Consider the following 23,328-nt stretch of genomic DNA (forward strand, 5'->3'; position numbering starts at 1 on the left):
GATGTGTTAGAAGAAGGACCAAAGCCTTGTTTCCTCTACAGGGAAACAGTGATGTAAGAGCGTCCATTGGATCACGTGCTGGAGACTGTAAAGTTACTGGGAAGGATGGTGAAACAATTGAAGGAGATTTAATTTTCAATGAGTGGTCTCATTCCAAAATGCTATTTTGGAAAGAATGTGAGCCTGTGCTTGTTGCTTCATACCCAGACGCATAATTACATCCACTGATGTCATATTGTTTTGTGAGCAAATAACTCAAGATGTTGTGACTGTAAGTGATAATCATTAAAGGGAAGCTCTGCGGATTCTGTGCTCCAGGATCAGTTTAGTAGTCACTGGAGGGAGGACTGAAAACTGTTGGATAATGTCTTCTGCAGGAAGTCTGAGAAAATAACCCTGATGACATCATGAAGATTTTGAACAGAAAGCCTTCATTGTGAACCGGAGCTGTGGAATGTGAAAGATGTGGGCATTTTCCAGCCAGGGAGAGTCAAAAGAAAAAGATGCTTCCGGTTGCATTGTGGGAAATGTAGGAACCAGCCTTCCAGAGTAACAGTCAGGATATCGCAGCCTCTGCTGCTACAATGTTGACTATTTCTTAAAATGTAACCTTTGTTTACTTCACTGAGAGTCAGTCTGATGAAGATCACACTCACACAGCCACACCTGGAGGCAGCCACCCCCCGAGCTGTTAGCCAATGAGCAGCTAGGAGTAAAAGACCTTGCTCAAGAGTATCTTAGTGGTGATAACGAGGGAGGGGCAAGAACTGCTCTTTCACCTTCGCATACTTTCCCCGTTCTGCCAGACAAATCTACCAGGGATCAAACCGGCCAGTCAAAAGCCAGCTTTAAACCTTTAAACCACCGGTGTGCCGCTGTGAGTCTCAGACTGTTTAAAAGTGTAATACGTTAATACTAAATCAACAGAGCCCATCTTCACTGGACAACACTGGTGGTTATAATTAAGACGTTTAGTTTTTGAGCTCAGGGTGTTATTGCTTTGAAAGGCTGCTGTTGTCCCAACAGGCTGACACTTACTAATCACAGTCGAATTACCTCCCTTTCACTTGGACACCTTTACTTGGACAGTCAGAGCTAAGACGCACAGCAGCAGCAGGTCTTAGTGTAAAGACTGAAAGACTTGACCGAATTCATCTTATATGTGGTGTCCAGGGGTCAATTACTCAATTATCTTGTCAAATTAGACGAAACTTATTCCACAGTGTAGCATTATCCTTCCCTGTCTCTTGACCATGCTGTCTTGGTGCTTCTCTGCTGCCTGATGAACTCATTGCCCACTAAAAAAGATGAGTTGAACATCATTAGCCATCTCCGCCCTTCCAAGTAGGTTACGTCAAAGCTTAAATCACAGTTATGAACATAGGCGGACCTTATAAGTTGCCAAACTTTAGGCTTTCATATTAAACAACCACAGAAACTCATTAAAGGCTCTCACTCTGGCCTTCAAAACCAGCCTGCAAACTCCTCCATTAGACACGAACCATGCGAGGAGGAAAACGCAAACCCTGTTCACATGTTAACAAGAATTCCTGATGCAATTATAGCTTGACTCATTTACCTGTTGGCTGATCTGGGGTCACCTCGGGGGCTGAAACACACTGTGGCAGTAAATGATCTGCTTCAGACTTCGGTGTCCAGGACACAGTGTGATCTTAGGTAGGCCCTCAGAACCTCGACCCTCAGCTGTGTGATTCAGCGGGTCCAGGGAAGAAACAATCCACAACCTTATTCAGCAGCCGAACCCCCACGCCCACTCCTCTTTTTGTGCAGTCATGATTCGTGTGTAAGTCATCTGCTGAGCCGGAGCACCTTGAGGAATGAAAATGAGCAGGGTCGAGCATTTGTGTGGTCGTGACGCGGAGCAGTTCCTGGAACAGGCCGAATTTCCTTGCCGATATTTGTGTTGACTTGCTTTGAGAAAGAGAGCCATTCATTCTCACAGACGCTGAAAAGGTAATGACTAGCAAGTGAGACAAAGCCAACAACATCTGTTAAATGCCCTTTAACATTTGTATATATTAAGTCTCTTGGAACAGTCCCGCGAGTTTTAGGCAGCGTACTTTGTTCAATTATGCTGAACAACCTAAGGAAGCAAAGCCTGTGGTCTATCTTCCTGTCAGGGCCTTACATAATGGAGCAGTGTGGGCACGTCATTAAAAATCCCCTCTGAGGAGGATTGTGAATCATTTGAAGTTGGCCCGATTGCTTGGAGGCCATTTATAATCACAGGACAAGCCTTTGTCAGGATATATTTATATATATAAAGAGGGAATTTCTCACTCACCTCTGTTGGCATTTTGCCATCCAAGCAGCTCTGGCTTCACTCTTTTTCTCCAATACAATAGAAGTGAATTGAACTATACGTACGTATGTTCCAGCATTGCTCAGATCATTTCAGATATACCTTTCAACAAATTTAATGGCCAATGCCAACATCGTACTTCTAACAAAATATCAAAAATCCCAAATCAGAACCATTCCAGCAGTACCTCAAACACTTCTTCAGTCTCCATCTCAACAACATAAAATCATTTCTGATCCTTATAAAAATGGTCATTCAGAGTCACACAGAAGCTTTCAGACAAATGTGGGAGAAAGCCACGACTTTTAGTGCTTTTGTAGCTTATTCCTATGTTTTAAAACCACACTATGTATGTAATATTTGCAGACATGAGTACAGAAACTCATACACAGAGTTCTGGGTGAGTGGACTGTAGCACAGAGCTAATCCCTCTTTCACACCCATCTGCTGACCAATGGGAATCTAAGGCCCTGGTTTTCCCTGTTGCATTGTGAGCCAGACAGTCACATCCAGCAGGCTCAGAGGGGCTCACGAGTCAATGACTGCGCACAGACACGGTGGGTAATGTGACTTGTGGGAGAAGTTACCGTCCTGTCACATGACCACAGATTTTTTTTTTTTTAGATTTGTGCAGGTGCATTTCCAACAAACCTCAAAGAAACATGGAAAGTGAAGAATGCAGCTCATTTGTCCCTCTCAGCAAGATGATGTATTAGTTGTCTTCCTCTTTAGTCTTAGTCTATTAGTCTTTATCTGCAAACAAGCGGTTTGCAGATAAAGATATCAGCGACGTGCCATGTGCTTCCTCCACGTCCTTATGGATGACACACACATTCAAAACACACTCACATGACCGCTCAAACAGCTTTGTTAATCCCACTTGTCTGGAGCAACTTGTTGAACACAAAACATGGTGACATAAAAGCAAACACATAAATGCCACAAGGGAACTAAACATGGGATAAAATCTATAGATAAAAACATTCACCAGTAATGACAACGGTGAAAAAAAAAACCACTGAACATATAGTGGAATTTCAGACGGCGTGAACTATTAAGATTAAAATAATTAAAGTTAATATCGTCTTTGTTATCCAAAATACTGGGAAAAAAAAAACCAGAAACAGAATAAAACATTTAGAGCTGAACAATATGCAACTATCATTCCTCAGTTTAAGTGCCACAACTGCTAGTTGCCAATAAATTGGAGACAGACTTGGGGGAGAACAGCCCTTCATCTACAGTAGTAACAATTGGCAGATGTTAACAATTTACTTGAACTCACTGTGAGGCATTGTGCTCTAAAGCATAGTGAAACAGTATGCTAAAAACTTCCTATCTTACAATTAAAAACCACATTGCAGGTCTGACACCTCGCATCAAGTGTGAGTGCGAGGAGGCAACACACAACAATGGTCCCGTGCGGGGCTGAAAGCAGGGCTGCTGTGGTTTCATGGCATGCGCGGCACCAGGATGCCTCAGTCCACTGTACCCCTGACTGACATGAGAGAAACACTGACCGTGTCAAGAGAGCACAATGTAATATCCTTAGATGTGAGTCTTACAGTTTCAACATACGCTTGGTGCTGAGAGCTACAAAGCACAACAGCTATTTCATTGTAAGAAGAAAAATAGCTGTGGTGTGTCAGTGAGGTCGGGGGAATGTTTTGGTATGGCTGTTTGTCATTTTCCTCTGAGCTCAGGCGACCACTAAGAATTTTCAAGGCCATTCTGAACACGCATGACAAATTTGTAACACGGCAGCAAAGACGTTGCTTATCTTTTCTTTATATGGAAAAGGTGCTTTTTTGAAACAAGGAAAGGGCAGAAGCTTGCGTTCTGTTCCACAGTGTGAAACAACACAAACGGCGCGATGATTCAATGAGGACGTGGTGGTGAGACTGATAGGCTTGAGACTGGGAGGTTGTCCTCTTTCATGTTGGGACTCTCAGACGTTGGTTTTTGATTTGTGATGTGACTCTTAGCTGTAATAGATTGTGTAAAGTACAGAGGTGCTTCAAGTGTTGCTTGCAAGTTAATCTTTTTGTCAGTTTGCAATACCACAAAGGAATAATTCTCCATTCAAAGTCCTTGATTTAGACTTTTACTTAAGGTAAAATACTGACCATTTAAGATAAAAGGTTACCGAAGTACCAAGAGTCCTGAGATAAATAATTGATGGTTTCTTGGCATTAATGATTTTTATGACATTACTCATTTTCGCCACCAGGTGGCAGCAAAGGCTTAAGAATAATGTGCCCACTGACACGTTTCAACATGATCCTACTGGACACTGATGTTCATTTCTGTATTACTGGGCCAGTTACCACACTTTTCAACCAGTGTGTGTTCAGCCCGTGAATGTCTGGCCTTATACTGTACGGGATTTCAAATGTGGTGAGCTATGAGATTCACTAAACCAACTAAATGCTGTTTCCTGTTTAATTGTCAATAACTATCAATATTACAGATGTTATTGTTTCAGATGAACCAGATAAATGGAGGGCCACATCATAAACGAAACACAGGCTCATTTGACAATCTGACACCTGTGCATTAAATCAGCCGTCTCTTTCCGTGTACGAGTTAGCTTTAAATCAACAAGCCAGAGTGTCTCTGTTCAAATCTTCCAAAGAACTATGAATTCTGTTCTCTGAGACCGTTACTGCAGTATGTTTGCTTTTGCTCTTCTCTTCTGTGCTTTGCTTTCCTGACTCAAACAATCAGCTCTAATCTGATCACAAATTCAGTGAACTGATGTTTGTATGGGCTCGATTTGATGCACATGTAACACCATGAATAAAGTATAATAAAAATAAAATAGTATAGCTACTTTCAAAATGTAATCTAATGCAATTCAGGGCATTACCTTCTTGTAGCTTGTCAGAATATTTTACTCAAATATTTTCATCAATCAGAAATGAATTCTATGCATAGCAAGAGTTGGATTTATTGACACTCATGTGTATGAAGTTGCTCTGGTGTAACTCAGTGTGAATGTGCCTGTGATCACAACAGTCAAATCCCCGGAGCCAAAAGTCAGTGCGGCTGTGCCAAACAGTTCTGTGTGACTTTGAATTTCAAAAAGGCTCTAAAACAAATCAAGCAAGTAAAATTTCACATTATAAAGAATTTATTGCAGGCAAACAATACCATAAATAATATTTACAAACTATAAAACAACATTCCTTTATATGGATCCCATGAATTTATGGTGAACAGTCTTCCAGTCGCAGATAAGAATGAATCCTCTTTGCAGTTGAGTTCCGTCACACTGACCAACTGCAAAATGTGTATATGTTTAAAGCTACATTCAGGAAATAAACTGAATTTAGACGCACTGCATTCTCAGAATTGGGAACCATTTAGTTAAAACTTAAAATCTTTTAACCGCAGAAACAGTTTAAAAAAAAGGGGGCTTTGTCTATAATAACTTCCAAATTTGTGACTGAATTTTCAGTGAAAAGGCTTTTCCATTTTCCAAACTGCACCGTAGGTTTACACAGTTCCCGACCACTAAAAGTTCACTGCAGCCAGATCAATAAGTGAACAGCCTTTAATATTGCATTTAATATTGGCAACCTGACAGGAGACGCAAGTTCACAACAATGGATATAAAGGCATTGTATACAGGCTGAGTTAGTTAAACAACCACCTCACCCATCTACAGTGCATTTCACATTAAGGTTATGCATCTCTGATGAACTGTTTTGGCCTGCAGTTTATGCATGGGGCATTAATTCGTGTTTAACAAATTATGCACACAGTACTCACAGCACACCATTTCCTCTTGGCTTTTAGTTTAAGCATAAAGGAAAGAATTCAAAACAACAAAAGAGAACTGTCCAAAAACATCTGAATACCTTAATATTTCAGTTATCCCGTTGATTGTCCCCATTTTCTAATCAACACTGGCTGAAAAAAGTGTCAGAAGTGCAACTATGAACAGCTTTTTGTTAAAATTCTTCTTTGCAGTAAAATAAATGTTTGAAACTATCTGACGCTAGTTTCCTTTGCTTTCCAACATTCCAGCAAGTTGAGTGGGAAAAGTACAGTGTGTGTGCCTGTTGAGTCTCACAGATTCTCACTCTCACGTCATTTTTGTCGTTTCTTCTCTGATTCCAAATAAAAATTCTCAAAAGCTTCCTCCATCTCAGGCCCCATCTCATCTTCAGAGTCGTCAAATCTGTGGACACAACAAAATGAGCGGTTAAGAGCCACAGACGTTACTTTTTAGATCTTTAAGGCAAATGTCTTCCTGAATGTATTCGTAGATGGCTCGTGTCACTAATATTAGCATAACCTACAATGTGCGTGTACTTGCCATTTACACAATGCACAAAAAGTGCACACACATGCACGCACAGACACACACAGCGTGTGGAGAGAGGACAGGAGGGAGCTAAGCCCTCCAACTGCTGACTGCACTGAATCTGGGTCCATGGTTGACCCTGTTGCATTGTGGGCCAGTCAGACACATTGGCCAAGCTCAGGGGCCCACTGGTCACTGGTGGTCATATGATCTGTGTGAAGCCGGTATACAGTCACATGACCCAAGATGTGCCAGCACGGTGGTACTATTGAACAGATTTGGGTCTAAAACCATGAACTAGTGATGAATGATACAGATAATCACTGGAACATCAGTCTGTCAGCAGGAAAGGAGCGCTGAAATGATCCTAACTCATTACTTTGACTACATCCTACACATACTACAGCAGAAATAAATAAATTAATAGGCTCAAGTTGTGACAGCTACATCTTTGAAGGGTATCCAAAGCAAGAAGAATCAACAACTCCCCCCGTAAAGTAGGTGACTGTAACCTAGAAGGAAGGCACACATGTCTGTTACCTCCATGATATGTACTTACACTTCATTTCCATTTTCTCCAAAGTTATCGTGGAAATAGTCCTGCCTGTCCAGGATCTCCTGGTATTTCTCAGCATATTCTGTAAAAGCAGGGACACCGACATTCGAGCACAACAGAGGCTAAAAATGTTTTCCATTGGCTGAGGAGAGTAAAAACATAGTTTGTTGTGCAGAATCTATTCTCCCCTACTTCCTTCCAGCATACAGTATTTATTTAAAGTTCATGTGGGAAACACTTAAATTGCTTTTTTTATTTTACTTCAAACCCCCACGTTTCCCTCTTGTGATCTGAACAGACGCAGCCTCACCTGGGTCTGCTGCTGTAAAAGGGGTGCCGTCTTCTGTGTAGAATGTCGGTTCATTCTGAGAGGAAAAACAAAAACAAAGCCACAACACACAGTAATAGAGAGAAAATAGAGTTTAAAAATAAGAAAAATGGGGGAAAAAAAATGGTACAGTTGACACTCACCATGAAATAGTTGGGGTCGTTGTCTGGCGTGGCATTGCTGGCAGCTGCAGCAGCACGGACTCTGCCCCAATCACTAGATCTCAACTCCACTAATTTCAGAAGCATCTGTCTAACATCCCTGAAAGAAAAATGCTCATATCAGAAACTTTTACCAGGCGTGTCCATGAGGGTTTACCTCTGAACCGTGATGCTTTTGGCACTTCATCTTTTGCCAGTTTATGGAGGACTTTTGAATGATGGTACATGTTCCTGATGCTGTGTGTGGTACTTTCTCTCCATTGTTTAAAGCACTCTGAAACTTAAATGTCTTAAGCAAATCTTAAGCACTGCCACCTGGAACACACATGATCATTAAGTGCAGCTATGTTGGCAGACACCTCTGCAAATGTCTCTGCACTCATTCGCAGCACCTCAGATGCAGACGCATGTAACAGCTGCATACAAATCACCATCCTGATATACACACCTGCTGCAGGTGGCATCCAGTAGAATAGTTTCTATTCTTTGAATCAGTTGCTCCATGTGTGGTTTTCCACTCTCTTTCCATGCATCATCCAGGACAGAGCCTGTCAGCTGTGAATTCAAAACACATTCTCATTATCTTCCTAAACAATAGAACTATCTGGAAATCTGTAAATGTGTCTGATAAAGATTGAAACCTTAAGCAGTTTGACAGCACAGATGAGATTTGCATCCACAGGATTGTTTAGCAGGCTGTTCATCAGGTCATTCAGAGCAGACAGGAGGATATCTGCTCGATTTGGAGGTCCCTTTCCACTCTTTACCTAAAGAAACACAATCAGATTAGCACAAGTATTAACAAATGACTGGCACCATGAAATGGCTGAAGGCTAGCTTTCTTGCAAAGTTGGCCCCTCATCTGAGATCTACTACATATCTACATGCAGCAGCACCAGACATCCTAAATGTCTGGCAGCAATTCAAGCGGATTATACCAAAACAAGCATGAGTGACAAGGTGGTACATGAAATCAGAAATAGTATTTATACACAGTGGCCTGATTTTTTGTCGTGTCAAATCAGCACATTTAGCAAGTCCAACAGAGTGTGCCACAAGCACAGCTCGTAGGCCCCCAACAAGGTCACCAACTGCAGTAAGCACTGCCTGTGTGTCTAAATGCATGGCAAGTACAGTCCAAATAAAGACATTATAATGTGATCCAAAACGGAAGTCCACATTGTGTTTTTTACAATTTAATAAACTCAGTAAATAACTGCATTTGCACATCTTGATACAACTTGAATGACTGTATAATGCTGTATCAAAGAGAACCTCTCACCTCCAGGTTGAGATAGAGCTCTCCCAGAAAGAGGACAAAGGAGTGGAGCTTTTTCTGAGCCTCGGCGTCTCCTCGAACAGCTGCATCCCTCTGCTCAAACTCTATTCGACACCTACCAAAGGCAACACTCTTGCTTTTTAATGGCAATCTGACTCAACAATAACAGTTCACACAGCCTTGCATATTAATAATTTGTCGCCCTACAGCTAGTCTGTTTGTAATAGTAAAAATATTTCTACTTCTAATACTGATTATGTGATACCAACATTTTCTAAGTTAAGGATTTTCGTGATGAGATCTTGTCTAGCCCTGATATGAAGTTACATCCAATTCAGTAAAACCAGAGATGAATCACCTTTTCAGGAGCAGTTGACGAAAGTTGCCACTTGGTGGGCTGATAGTGAGGTGATGGGACAGGTAGTTACAGAGCCTGGCTCCCGTGTAAGAGAAGTTTGGAATGGCAGTAGACTGCAACAAAAAGAAAATTTAATACTTAATGGGGCACCTAATACAATGGTGCGTTTTGTCAAAAACATGCAAAATGAGGACTGAATTTGTCTCTCCAAACCTGTGTGTAGATCAGTTCCACCAGCTCGTGCAACGACTCTTCAGTAGTAACGCAGGAGTTGAGCATGCCAGTTATGTATTCAATATCCGACTCAAAGGAACCTGGTGAGGAGCTCAGGTGGCCGAGGAAGTCTGTGACCATTTCAGCCAGGGTTGGTTCACCATAATAGCTTTCGCTGTCATCATAAAAAGTGGGGTCCTGTTCAAAAATCACAATAAAAGCATGAAAAATTAAAGAGAAAAATCCGAAGCACTTTGTCTTTGTTAACTGAGTGTCTTATTAAAATCTACATTTACTCTGTCTTTATTTATTCTATCTTTGTGAAATTAATGGATGGGTGTGCTATACTGACAGTTCCTGAGTCCTACTTGGAAGCTAACAACAGAAGTGAACTGTTAGGATGTACTGTTTAAAAAAAAAAAAACACTAAAAAAATGACTAACAGATAGAATCATGATAAAGACAGTGATAGCGTAAAATTCTTCTTACTTCATATAGGTTAAATCCAGAGGGGACAAACTCTGGGGCACTGGCTGAAAGCTTTGATGACTTGACCACAGAATCCACGTCATTACACCTTCTGGAGGCAGACGTATTGTTGGCATTTGCACTTTGTTGGGGTTTGCTCTGTCTTTTTGAATCTGAGAGAGGAAGAAGACAGATGTTTCCAGTCTTGGTCATATGTGACGCCACTCATTCCACATGGACAAATTCTCTTAAACATCAATCTTTCAAAACAGGTACCAAATATAGACAACAATAACAGCTGGGCATTGTGGTTTTAAGCACAACTCAAACACAGGTAAATTGTGCATTTGTCTGACACCACTTTCAGCCACAGATCTGGAGCACTGGCAAGTATTTACAGCAGGAAGATGCTGCATGGGCTATATTGCCTGTGTTCATCATACTGAATAAACATGTCACCCACTGCAATAGTGTGGCTGACTGAGTGACTGATTTTTAACAAGGTCTGGACAGCAATGGAAATCCATCTCACAGAGGAAAAAGTTATATCAGACTCCGGATACACAGATAATACTTATTAACTGGATCAATAATTTGTTGGTTTTAGTCTCTCACTCTCTCACAGAAAAGATTCACTTTCATTCCAGAGGGAAATTGGTTTGCAGTGTGGCCACAAAACTGAACATGCACAATAAAAAGATAACCATCAATGGAAAATCTAAGACCTAGTCCACACATAGCAGTCCAAGGTTAACAGTAAATCACACTACACAGCACGGTCCTCCTGGTTATAAAGCACAAAAATTGAACAATTCACACTACTTTCTACTATGTAGCACTAACTATAATACAGTAGTAAGAGTTTCATGCAGCACTGATTTTGGCAAGGGGGTGTGTGTGTGTGTGTCTTTCCCCACAAGTGCTGCAACTCATGCATGTGTGCGACAGTCTGATGATGTTACTTTCACAACTGGGGGCCCTGAAGACGTTGACCTGGTGAGAGGGCCCATAGCTCACTGAACAAGGGGTGCTGTGGGAGAACACTGCACTGACGCACATCACTCCATGTCACACAATCAGCCACAGCAGAACCACACCTCCAACTCCCAGACTTATTGTTAAGGTCATAGTGCAGGGGCAGCGAAAGGACAGCACACATCAATAGAGCAATACATGTGGTTGGTTGGCTGCACTCGCAGATGTTAGTACTGAATCATGCTGGCTATGTTTTTCAGAAGCTAATACCATTTTCAGACATTTTCTACCTGGTGCTGGTTGACACCGATGCGCTTTGTGAGACTTTTAATACGCGTGTCTTTCAGACCTGCCTATGTTAATGATTTGGTTTGATCATGCATTTTTGTACAGCACTGACAAGTGTATCAAGAGACACAGTCCACTAAAAAATATCATAATAGGAAAATATCATAATAGGATCGATGAATTTACCCCGTGAACTAGCCCACCGGTACTTTACTAACCTACTGCTTAAAGCCAGCTGCTTAATCAGATTTGGGAGGCGCGCTCGTTCTTTCTCTTTGCTGCGTTGCTAACTGTACGAAACGTGTTTGCTACAACGAATGATACGTTAGCTTTCCAAATTCAAGATTTGGCTGTGTGAGGCTGCCTTGACAGTGGCAGCTATCCAGTCAACTGTGTGATATTTGAGTGGGAGCTTTATTTAGATCTTACCTCACATGAAATAACAATCCAACAGGTGCATGTCACAACGCCAAAATGCTAACGTTAGCTAACATTACCGGTATTTAGCAGCTAGCTAACAGCTAATTGCAGCGAGTAACATTATCTTAACCCCCTGCGTTTCTCAGAGGAACTGTCAGTGTGAGGGGATTTTGTGGCAAATATAAGGGTCAAGCAAACTCAGCTTTGGCCCTCAGTGATCATGACAGGGAGTGAAACTTACTAGTTACACGAAACCGAATCTGAAAGTAGCCATTAGCTAATTTAGCTCAGTTGACGTTAGCTAGCCGACGGTTCCCTACCTCCAACAGCCACATCCAGCCCCGTGCTACTGTTGTTCTCGGCAAAAGGAGGAGATGTTCGCGGCTGTCTCAACGGTTCCCTTTGATTGAAAAGTGCGGTTTTGGTGACCCCATCCACGTCGCTACCAACGAGCCCGGGGTCTGCTGGAAGAGTGCGGGTTCTCCCCGCTCCAGGAGTTCGGTCAAAATTGTCGTTCATGACTGCTGGTTTGTCATCGAAACCAGCATCAGAAAAAGACGAAGAAATGCTGTCCACCGCAACAAATGCCTTTTCTTTTGCGTAGTGGCAAAACACGCCCTATCTCTCTTTCATGGTGGCTTTTTCTCTGTTCTTCTTCTGCTTTTTCTTTTAACTGTCGAGTTGCAACCAGCCCTTTTCTCTGTCGGATATTATCGACAGTACACAACTTTTTTTTATCCACTTCCTTTAACAACAAACTCGCTGCCGCTTGATAATCCGTGACAAGTTTTTTTTCTACATCAAAGTAAATCTGGTTCCCTCTCGTGGCGTGGAGTGGAAGCTCAGCCATAAACGATGTGTAGTACAGCCTCGACACACAGGACGGCATCATCAGTGGTGGTAAGATTACCCAGATTCTTAAGTAAATGTAGAAATATCACTGTATAAGAATGTATTGCATTATTACATTTAAATATTTTTTAATTTGTTATGTTTTTTTTTTTCTTGCTGAGGGGAGGGCAGTCTAATTTCTTTTGGAGAGCGGTGAGGGTCTTTCAACTTTTTCTCCTCCTAGATTCATTCCTCCCTTCTGGGATTTATTGTCAAAAAAAAAAAAAGAAAAAAGAAAAAAAAAGAAAGAGAGAAGCAAAGGAAGTGAGCAATGAATATAATATATATATATATTTTATATAAAAACCAGCACCCTAATAATTTTGTACATTCCTAGAAATGCAGAAGTATTTCTAGAAACATTTATGTAACGCATCCAAAATTAAAACTCTTCCTGTGCAAAAAAGGGGGGCATTTTGTGAGTGCTATATTATTACACATTGGATTATTATTACTGATGCTTGGTGTATGTGGCATTTTACTGTTGTAGTTGCTCAAGGTAGAGCTAAATTGAACATTTATTGACAGTTATTTCATGAGATGATTTTATGTAAATGCGGTGGAGTCAAAAGTACAATATGCCTTCGTTCCTTGATTTGGTTCCAGACTGTCATTTAATGAAAGCTGCTGTCGGGGGATTCTGAGGTCATGAGTCCCCCACAAAACCCCAACTCTCTATGAAAATTTGTAAATCAGATCTGCTCACATCGTACAGTATTTATCAGTTCAACTGCTCAGGTAGATTTAGACATTTTATTTGCCACATGAGCTGTCTAAATGTTTCAAAAAAAAAAAAAAAATCTCTTCACTGTTAGGAATAGTGGACAAATACTACATTTCTTGATTTAAATCTTAATTAACTTAATCACATTCGCTGAAAAAAATCTGTTGTTTACCATAAAACCCTGTGTGACATTTCTGATTTTATTTTCTGCTCAGGTGGTGTAAAATCACCAAATATCCAGAAAATACACTGAGAGCATGACCTCGGTGTCTGCAGTGTTAGCTACTGCCCTGTTCGTGGGTTCAGGCAGTGCTCGGCTGCACAACGTGAGCGCATGATGATGGACCTGTTACCGGCTGTGTGTGGTTGAGTGGGTTAAATAACCTCATATTGATCTAAAATATTTGCCAAAGCAGCAAGGCTTGGATAATTACTCTTAACTGACATATCAAACAAACAGTTATGCATCACAGAGGAGATTCTGGACCTGTGCTACCACGCAGAAGTGCCTCTCTCCCCGAGCTCAGTCAGTAGCTGCCCACTACAAACATGTGCTGCACCAGACCTCTCAGTCTAAGCATTCATTAGTTGTTTTAGCCTCCAGTCATTTTCCACTTGTTTCCCAAAGCTGGATCACATTATGCCACAGAGAATTCCCGTGCCAGAAATGTGGAGACCCACTTTGATAAAAGATTGCTGCCCCTATTTTCTGTTATTGCTGTTTTTTGCCAGTGTCTTGGAGGGAAGTCAAGCATTTACACATCTCAGGAATGCGCAAGATGACAAATGACTTGGACTGGTGTTAGAGGGGGGATCACATGCATACTCATCACCACAGATTTTAAAAGTAAAAAAGTGTGGTTTCATGTTCCATCAATACACATCATCTAAGTTATGTCCCTGGTGAGTTCTTTCTTTTATCATTTGGTTGCACACAGAGCACATCTAAAACACATTTGGTCCAAAGAAAGGCTTCGAAATGATTTCCTTTACATTCATTCATAAATTGCACTCAATAACCCTCAGCTCAACTTCCTAATCTTACTTCTTAGGTAACGTCTAAGGGTTTATCCTCAGGGCACTGCTGTGAATCCAGCCTCAGAGGTGCAACAACCACACGTTATTGCACAGTCACTTGAGAGAGCAGTGGAAATGTATTGCTGTGTATGGTCCGGAGATGGTCATGAAACAGCACTCCATATGTTGCTCTGACTGTCATGGTGGAATGCACTGCAGCATTCCTCTGTATTAATCATTCGTCACGGTGATTCCTTAAACGACTATTAAAGGACAATATACTATCGCTGAAAGCAACAGCTTCCATGTGCTCTGGATTCCTATGGTTTAGATGGCTTTTTTGGTTTCCCCTCCCTCTGTCCTGGAGCCACAGTCAGACTCAGACACTGGGATGAATTTGTCTTGCAGTCACCTTCCCGCCTTCGTCTACTCTCCCAATTTTTTGTGCCTTTGCAGAGATGGATGCGCAGAGAGGCGGGATAAGAGAACATGAGGTCCGGAAGCCTGTGGTGTTAATGTTCTCCCTGTGCTCTTTTGATCTGGCATCAGGGCAGCTGCCATTGATTAGTGTGTTTGTAGATGATTACTGAAGGAAGTGGGTGGTCAGACACAGGTCATATCTCTCCCTCTCTCTCTCATTCTCATTCTGCCTCCACAGACACATTCAGATCCTCCTCCGAGGCCCTCCAGGAGCCTACCGGCAGTGGTGCTGCACGCCAACACAAAGCTGTTGCCATATTTTTGCTAGAATTATTCAGCAGGTGCTATCTTTACTATTCAAGCCCGGCTGCAATCGGGGAATGTTGCAGCTCCTCGGTAATGGGGTGATATTAGGAAATGATGTCACCATCTACAGGCAATGCAACCTACCTCCCTCCCATTTTGTTGTGGTCGGTCTGTATGCTTCCCCTTTGTTTGGGAGCTACTCATTAGAGCAATGGTTGCCACATGGAATATCTGGCCAGGCATTAATAGTTGCCTTTTGTCCCTTCCTACCTCAGAGGGCCAGATAAGAATAGACTTAGCATGACCTGAACGTTCACTGGGGTTTCTCGCCACTTGCCAGAAAAGTCTTTGGTGCATGGAGGAAGCAAGACGACCGCATTGCAGAGGAGAAAATCGTATTTTATTTTCACGTAACAGAGTTCCTATAAAAAGTAAAGAATGCAAAGGAATGCTGGCCTCCTAAGTGTTCCCCTCCAGTTAAATATTTCACAAAATAAATAAATCATTACAATCAAAACACAGTGGTTAAGTATCAAACATTTGCTTTAAATGTGTTGTATCCTCTATTATTTAATGGTGTTGCGATAAACTGACTGATCACTCCCCTCATCTTATCTGTTTTCTATCTTTCCCCTTTATGCTGCAGATAATCTGGTGTCTCACAGGAGATTATGGATTATAAATAACATCTTGAGATACTTCTGCATCTACCACAGTTCATTAGCTAGGACAGTATTTTCTGTGTTGTCCACATTACACACATACTCCAGTTGCAAACTGTTTGGCACAGAAAAAGAAGGATAAATATTGCATCTCGTGCCACAGAAAACACAGATATCGTCTTTTCCCACCAAATAAAGTACATGATCTCAGTCAAAGTCAGGAACAGAGATCAGATTTTTGTGTAACAGTGTTAGTGCCTTGTTTCCAATTGAGAGATTTCTCAGGGAATGTCTTTACTTTACAGCTTCTTTTTTTTTTTTCCTTTTTTTTCAGTATTGAAAACCTCTCTGTCCAGTGCTGCATGTCCTCCTTCTCCAGTTGAGTTCCCCAGTTCACACCGCAATTGGAAGGAAGTGGGTGGCCGTGTTCTTCCTGCGGGTTTTCTTCCCTCTCAGCGGCTTCCCGTGGACATTCAGACCCACAAACATCTGCCGCTTCTTGTTCCTCCACTCCGCTGACGCGTATGTGTTGTAGCCGTTCTCCTCAATCCGCTCCTTCAGGGTGCAGTCGACGCCGAACTCTCTCTGGAAAAACAGCAGGTATCATGTTTCAGTGTTATAACCCCGACATGTGAGGTTAAGGCAAAACACAGATCATTTTCTTGTGCAAATCCATTGTGGTTGCACATGGTACCTTGTTTATTTACTACGCCTTAAATCTACCTTGCATGGTTTGCTTTGTGTGCTTGTGCAGAAACGAGTGTGCACTTTGAAAATTGCACCGTTCTCCTGGAGGTTCACATGTGTGCGCTGGTCTGGTTGTGATTCAGAGTTGACCCAGCATTTAGAGAAGCAGAGATAAGGACGGGACTTTGATAAGGACAGAAGAGTCTGACACTATCTCTGTCTCTGGAGAATCCAGATTGACCCCTGACCCGGATACTAACCGCTCCGTACAGTTCTCCCTTCCTGCTGATAGCCAGATAGTAGCTGCTGTTCACCCCTTTGATGGCCACCACTCCCACGTCCACCGATGTGATTTCCAGAATACCTGGGATTCAGCAAAAAATATGGTTATGTCGATATATGTCAAACGTAAGACCTCTTACGTCATTTGTGAAAGGGAAAAGATTTTTCAAGCACATGTTTCTTAGCAGTTTAAGCTGAACAAACTTTTACATTTTTTTCACTGCACAGAGAGAATAAAACTGAGAGGACAGAAAAGCAAAGGTGATTAAAGGTTTTCCTGACAGTTAATACTGGCAGCAATCGCAGGCCAACCACTTTTCACAGCGTAACTAATGGATGGAACAACATATTGCATGCTCGTTTTGGGACATTTACACGTGGGAACACACAGTGTGGGAACACTGTCTAAGGTCACAATTATTCTTTGAGCACATTTATCATTTCAGTGATATTATAAAGTTACTTTGCAGCCTACACCTGTGTAACAGATTCCAGCTGTGCAGGCCATTTATTTCGAAAATTAATGGGTGGATACCACAGAGATTCTCAGGTTGTTTATGTTCTGTTTGGTATTTGGGTTTCCAAGTCCCCATACAAGTAATTCAGGTTTCTCATAGGCTATTAGAGGGGCTAATTTATACCCCAGTTAACAAGGGCATGCTTTTGCCGCAGACAGCTGTGGTTATTTGTGTGGTCTCAGTATCAGAGGTCAGAGAGATATAACTTCCGAATGTGTCCTTTGACCACAGAACCCACTTGTCTCGCCTTATGCTTGCGTCTGTGTGTGTGTGTGTGTGTGTGTGTGTGTGTGTGAGTGAACCTCCCCAGGTTCCCATGGCATGTTTGATTTCATGCCTCCCTCCCTGACTTCCTTTCCCCACTTCCTGTGAGCTGTCGTTATTTTATCCCGATAAGCACATATGTGTACTCACACACACCCACACACACACACACATTCAGACACACACTTCGGCGTGGGGGTGTGAACTCCACAGGGTCGACGACATCCTTTGATCAGATCAGCAGCCCCTCCTCTGTCTGATGACTGTTTGTGTGGCAGCCCGCTCCACTGTCAGACCCACTCTCCGGTGGCTGGGGGGCCTCTGAGGCTGCCAGCCTCGTACATGAGTGGACAGCGGAGGATGCAGGTGTGCCCCCCAAAGAACAATCCCTCTCTTAAAAATACAGCAGCTTCTCTCCTCGTCCGTGAGGTCTTGACTGTATCAGTTTCTAGTTCAAACAGTGGCACCTCGGGGCAGTGAGGTCTGAAGCGGCAAGGCGGTGGTGAGGACTGTGACACAACGGCCATTGAAGATCTGAGAGGAGCTGGTTTCTGTATGGGATCGGGTGTCAGGTATGGAGTGAGGATGTAAGACAATCTATGGCAGTCTCTGGCTGCTCTGTAAACATGGGAGGGATGAAAGGAAGGAGAACAGAGGAGGACAGAGGAGCCATGACAGTGAGACTGGGGGTGGAGTGAGGATTAGTAAGGCTGTAATGATCACTGATCAAAGTCAGCCACCGGAGGCAGGGGCGAGACAGGTTGTATACACACACACACACACACACACACACACACACACACGCACACACACACACACACACACACACACACACACACACACCCGTACATGCACTAATGCCCTCACATACACACACATAGTTAATATTGCAGCAGGTGAATGTGCACTTGCACACAACGCAGCCTGGCTGTGAAACTACAAAATCTCTATTCACTGTTCGAGTGGAGAGTAATGAACTTATGGCAGCAGGTATGGAAAAATACAATCAGAGAAAACAAGCTCTTCATTCAGCTTCCTCCAGATTACAACATTAAACCTTTAATGTGACAACAATGCTTTGTGTGAAGCGAATTTTACAAAGCACACATGTAAAACGTAGCCTAAAGTCAGCCGGCCAGGTTCAGCTGTTTACGTGGGGAGACAGCAGTTTTTCTTTTGCATGCTGGTTGCTTTTTCCTAATGTGTGGCTTATTTGATACGCTCTGTTTGGAGTTACAACAGTAAATGGTGCGTTGGCTGTGGAATGGAGGCACACAATGCCAGTGAGAATTAAAGGTGGTTTTTCCACAGTGGGATGCCAAAAACCATGTGCTTTGCAGCTTGTATTGTTATTCTTTCTCACTATCACTTTGCTCATTTTTAAAAAAAATTAACATTCAGGGGCTGCACATAACATCTGAGCAGATAAGGTGGAATGTAAATTTTGATTGATGCCATTCCCATTGCAGAAAATGGTGTGGAGTGAGGCATAAATCAGGATATATAGTAATAACACTTGATAAGGACCACACTGAGTGTATTTACACAGAAAGGATATCCATCCTCTTCCCCGCCTCAGAGAAAAGCTATACATCTCTCTCCTCAAACCTCCATAAGAGCACCATCTGTTTTTTTTCCCCACGCAAAAGGCCACTGCTTTGATTTAAGGAGATGAATGTCCACAAACACTCACACACTCACACACACGTTCGCAGATGCTATATGCACACACTTCTTGAGCCATGTCCAGAAGCATCTTGCACACATGGTCTGGCCCCTATAGGCCAGAAACACAACTGGTGGCCAGAAACAAATAGGCACACACATTTCCACAGACACGATCTTAACATCTTGACAGGCTCACCCTCTAACACCATCACAGCCGTGGACAATTAGACAAAACTCTTTTACCTCCGACTTTTTGTCTTATTTGGCGATATTTCACTGGTCACTCAGAGCTGCAAGCTGTCTATAAATTTAAGACAACTCAACTGTGAATCGTAGATATTTTAATTATGTACTGAGGCCATGCAGATAGCTACTTAGCTGACTTAAACGTAATCTCCCTCCCTTTCTCTCTGCCTCTCTGGAACCTCAGCACAGGCTCCCAGTGGGTTGGAAAGCCATGTGGGACAGTTTTACGCTGGCATCCTCATAAATCTGTGGGAGGCTGGATGCTGGCTCTTTAACAGACAGTGAGCTGGGTCCTCGTAGGGCCACAGGCAGCACCCAAAACCAAAGCCCCCACATCCCATGCGCCTCATACTAATGCATGACAAATATATAGATTCATCTATCATAAAACTTGAATGCAGCGTGTCTTTTCCTTGCAACTGCTGGCTCAGGAAAAGGCAAGCTGGCCTCCACTCGGTGCAAAAAAAAAACTTGATATTTTGTCACTTCAAGGGACCATCGAGGGTCTACAAAGGACGTCAGCCCTGGGATCATGTCTAGCCCCAGGGGCCAGGGCAAAGACTGAAGCTGCTGTTGTGTGGTGTCCTTTACCGTGAGAACCTGATATGAGGGCACATAATCCACACACAGTCCCCAGACCCCCTCAGGACACAGCTTTTTGATGGCACCACCATTGATACTGAAGAAGCATGGCTTTGATGTGGCCACAATGATGTTCAGCCATGTCATTCATGAACTTGTACCTCTAGAGAGTCCCCCGTGCTCCCTTTCACCTCCCTCCCCAATGCGCAATCTGCGCTAACTCCAACTGACTTTTGAGAAAGGCAGCACGACCCTTAAAATGAGGAGTTGTGGGCGCATAAAAAAAAGAAGGCAGAGGGCTAAATCATCTTCCAAACATACATAAAGTTTAGGGCAAATTCACACACCACTATTATGACAAACAGAGTCGACTTCCTCACGCCACTTCAGTTTACAACTTAAAAGAAACCACTCGCAAAAGCGGCAGTAAAGGCATCACAATGTAATACGGTCAGTAAATAAAGTTGCCTCCGTCGTGACCTTGTCAAAACAAACATCTCCCCTGACATTCTGCCTCCCCATGCCATTTCCCCTAAGTCACTTTGATTGAATGTGTGGTTTAGCTCTCCCAAGAGGAACATTAAAGGGTTCCATATACCCTCGCTATGGGGTTGGGGGACAGAGAGAAAGAGGGAGAAAAAAGGAGAGCAATGTACTATATATATGAGTGTGTGTGTGTGTGTGTGTGTGTGTGTGTGTGTGTGTGTATGAGTGTGTCAGTAATAAGCGAGCACATGTGTCGTCGTCGGCTGCTATATGATCACACACCCACTGGAGCATGTGAGTGCCCGCTGGCTGATAGGCACACACACGTAGCTCGGTGGGAATGCTTGGAGACTAATGAGAATGCTATTTTACTGACTGATATGCCGAAACATACAACATGTAATCACTTTAAAGACGTGTTTCTCCGAGTGAGCACGTCAAACTGCTTTAAACAAATGTCTGATCTGTGACTGAGGGTATGTAATTTGCTCGACGCTGCCTGGCAGGCGGGCAATCTGAGTGGGAGAGTGAGAGAGACACAGAGAGGCACAAAGAGTCTAAAAGCATCAATGAGTCCGACAGCCATATCCTCCACCCCTCCCCAAAGCCCTGCTTCTTCTGTGGTTGTTATCAGTGCTGTTTACCCTGGGCTGTGAAGACTGCCTGATAATGGCCGGGTTATCTGCCCCTGCTCCTTTTTAAACCATCTGAGAGCTACCATCATTGTGCTGAGTGTTTGGACAGGAGAGATATCAGTGGGATGTCTGGTTTAAAACAAAAAGACGACTCTAATAGGGGATTGCTTCATCCTAACTGCCAGCCAGCGGGCAGGCTGGCGGCCTCTTGAAATGAACGAAAAACGATGTTTTTTTACTTAAATTTGATGTCTATGCCAAATTGTTTGTTCAAATATTCAATTTATATATTGTGTTGATGTTATGCAACCTTTTTTGGGGTAAGATCAGAGGTTCTTTTTTTTTTTCAGCTGATTTCTCAGATTAGAAATAACCAAACATTCATGTGGCGTCAGAAATGTCTGTGGCTCAAAGCAATCAGCAGGTGCTTTTTGTTATGTGTTTGCACAGTCTGCATGTGTTATGTGTTTGTTATGTGTATTTATTAATGTCTCGAAATTCAAACAGTCAGAAGTTCTGTCTGCAGAGGTTAAAAGCCTTGATTTTACAGCAACACTTGGAAAGGTTAAAATTGACTGACATGTTTTAGCCGAAATGGGCCTTGGTTCAGTTCAGTTTAAATATTTGCTGCCCCTGCAGCGACGCAGATCATCTTTGGGGTCTGGTTCCCTCTTTTTTTGACTACTTTTGTACATTAGGGTGTTACTTACTGAAGGGATCATCCTTGATCTTGGTTCCATTGACCTTTCCATTCTTATCGATCCTCAGGAAAAACTTCTGGAAAGAGAACAGCTTCCTCTTCCGTATGTCCCCTTGGAGATGATTGTAGCTGCGCACATGCCTACCCTGCGGTCCCCCAGTCCGACCCAGTGGTCCCCCAGTAGCCCTGGGCCTAGAGAAGACCTCAGTCTCAGAAATGTTCAGTGGAGCCCTGAGAGTTCGTGGGTTGGCGAGCCTCAGTCTGTCTCTGCGGAGCTGATGGCAGGCCGCCCCGGGGAGGGAGAAGGAGAAAACCACCAGGGCAACCAGGAGAGGCAAAGACAGGGAGGAAAGCAGCGTTGAGAACCTTGCTCTGGAACTGGTTCCAGAATCAGAACGAGCCCCTAACCCAGCCCTGGAGCAGGACGAGGCAGAGGCAGCCTTACTCCCTCCAGCAGCCCATCTGATCATGGTAGTGTGCTGTGTGGAGGACTAGAGGCAGCCTCAGAGCCTGGGACATGCTGCTGGGGGCGAGGATAGGCTGGGAGGGCAGGGAGGGGAGCCCTCCACAGTCCAGACTTTGCAAGATGGTCCCCCTGCAGAGTCCAAATTATTTAGCACCTGTATGAAATCCTCAGGTTTCCCTCTGAATTATTTTTGACTGTCCAACAAGTCACTGTGTTTCACGCTGATATTCCACAGAGTTCTCCTCTCCACCGTTTCAGGCTGATGATCAGAAAGTCTGCAGTCCGAGTCAAATAAATAAAGTCTGAATGAACGACGATCCCTTGAAAAACAAAACAGCGGTTACTACGTGTGTGTAACTTGTTTCCACTTGTTTCCTTTTCCTAATTCTTTCTAAATTGTTTGTAAAATTTGACTTTTATTCTTGGCTGCTCCAGTGGGACTTTTGTATTTCCAGACAGTTGCTCAATTTAAAAAAAAAAAAAAAGAAAAAAGAAAGAAAGAAAGAAAAAAAATCCAAAAATATAGAGTTCACTGATATCCAGGTAGAAAGTTTGCCATGTGTAAAACTCCTTAGCTCCAGTGGAAAAACAAAACAAACAAACCACCACACAATCTACCTGTCCGATAGCTGCTACGCTCCACATGTGCAGGGAAGCATTTTCAGATTTCACTCTGAGGAGGAAAAACAGGACTCAGGACTTAAAGAGGAACACTGGTCAATCCAGGCGCATGTCAGATAATCCATCTGTCTTCTGTTGCCCTGCTCCTCTCGCTCTCTCTTCATCTCCCTCTCTCTCTCTCTCTCTCTCTCTCTCTCTCTCTCTCTACCACCAAATTACTCCACCTTCATACAGCATCGAGGTAACGGTCCGGGGAGGTCTTTCTCTCTGTCTGGGGGTTGAGTCAGACTTGTTCGCCTCCTCTCCTTGATATTGAGTGTGTGATCTCCTCACCTGAAGGGCGATCACAGAAAATGACTGTGTGTTGTGTGTAGCTGTGTGACTCTGTTAGTTATTTGATCCCTCCCTCCTTTACTCAACTTCCCCTCTCACATATGGGAGCAAGTACTGCTCTGCATGTGTGTGTGAGTGT

At 43.1% G+C, this 23,328-nt stretch overlaps 2 protein-coding genes across 2 annotated transcripts; both read right to left on the bottom strand.

Moving 5' to 3' along the window:
- Positions 1-5,434: 5,434 nt before the first annotated feature.
- Positions 5,435-12,478, bottom strand: paip1 (poly(A) binding protein interacting protein 1). The gene is made up of 11 exons (XM_076731657.1): positions 12,002-12,478; positions 10,020-10,171; positions 9,531-9,728; positions 9,318-9,430; positions 8,963-9,074; positions 8,322-8,447; positions 8,129-8,235; positions 7,663-7,780; positions 7,502-7,556; positions 7,195-7,273; positions 5,435-6,509 (listed from the first exon to the last, which is right to left on the bottom strand). The coding sequence occupies exons 1-11, from the start codon at positions 12,198-12,200 to the stop codon at positions 6,419-6,421; spliced, it is 1,350 nt and encodes a 449-aa protein (XP_076587772.1). The 5' UTR covers positions 12,201-12,478; the 3' UTR covers positions 5,435-6,418.
- A 3,567-nt stretch (positions 12,479-16,045) lies between these two features.
- On the bottom strand, positions 16,046-22,585 carry fgf10b (fibroblast growth factor 10b). Its single transcript, XM_076731391.1, has 3 exons — positions 21,780-22,585; positions 16,649-16,752; positions 16,046-16,286 (listed from the first exon to the last, which is right to left on the bottom strand). The coding sequence occupies exons 1-3, from the start codon at positions 22,237-22,239 to the stop codon at positions 16,095-16,097; spliced, it is 756 nt and encodes a 251-aa protein (XP_076587506.1). The 5' UTR covers positions 22,240-22,585; the 3' UTR covers positions 16,046-16,094.
- Between the last annotated feature and the right edge of the window lie 743 nt (positions 22,586-23,328).

This window comes from Chaetodon auriga, chromosome 5 (genome assembly GCF_051107435.1).
Source record: "Chaetodon auriga isolate fChaAug3 chromosome 5, fChaAug3.hap1, whole genome shotgun sequence".
Taxonomy (NCBI): domain Eukaryota; kingdom Metazoa; phylum Chordata; class Actinopteri; order Chaetodontiformes; family Chaetodontidae; genus Chaetodon; species Chaetodon auriga.

What these genes read in the sequence shown, in the direction of transcription:
- paip1 (XM_076731657.1), bottom strand. Translation starts at nt 12,200, where the DNA reads ATGAACGACAATTTTGACCGAACTCCTGGAGCGGGGAGAACCCGCACT. An exon ending in CGTCAACTGCTCCTGAAAAG is followed by an intron (nt 9,075 to 9,317) that starts GTGATTCATCTC and finishes TGCCTTTGGTAG; the next exon opens with GTGTCGAATAGAGTTTGAGC. An exon ending in AGCTCTATCTCAACCTGGAG is followed by an intron (nt 8,448 to 8,962) that starts GTGAGAGGTTCT and finishes GTGTTTCTTTAG; the next exon opens with GTAAAGAGTGGAAAGGGACC.
- fgf10b (XM_076731391.1), bottom strand. Translation starts at nt 22,239, where the DNA reads ATGATCAGATGGGCTGCTGGAGGGAGTAAGGCTGCCTCTGCCTCGTCC. An exon ending in GATCAAGGATGATCCCTTCA is followed by an intron (nt 16,753 to 21,779) that starts GTAAGTAACACC and finishes GCTGAATCCCAG; the next exon opens with GTATTCTGGAAATCACATCG. An exon ending in AGGGAGAACTGTACGGAGCG is followed by an intron (nt 16,287 to 16,648) that starts GTTAGTATCCGG and finishes CTGTTTTTCCAG; the next exon opens with AGAGAGTTCGGCGTCGACTG.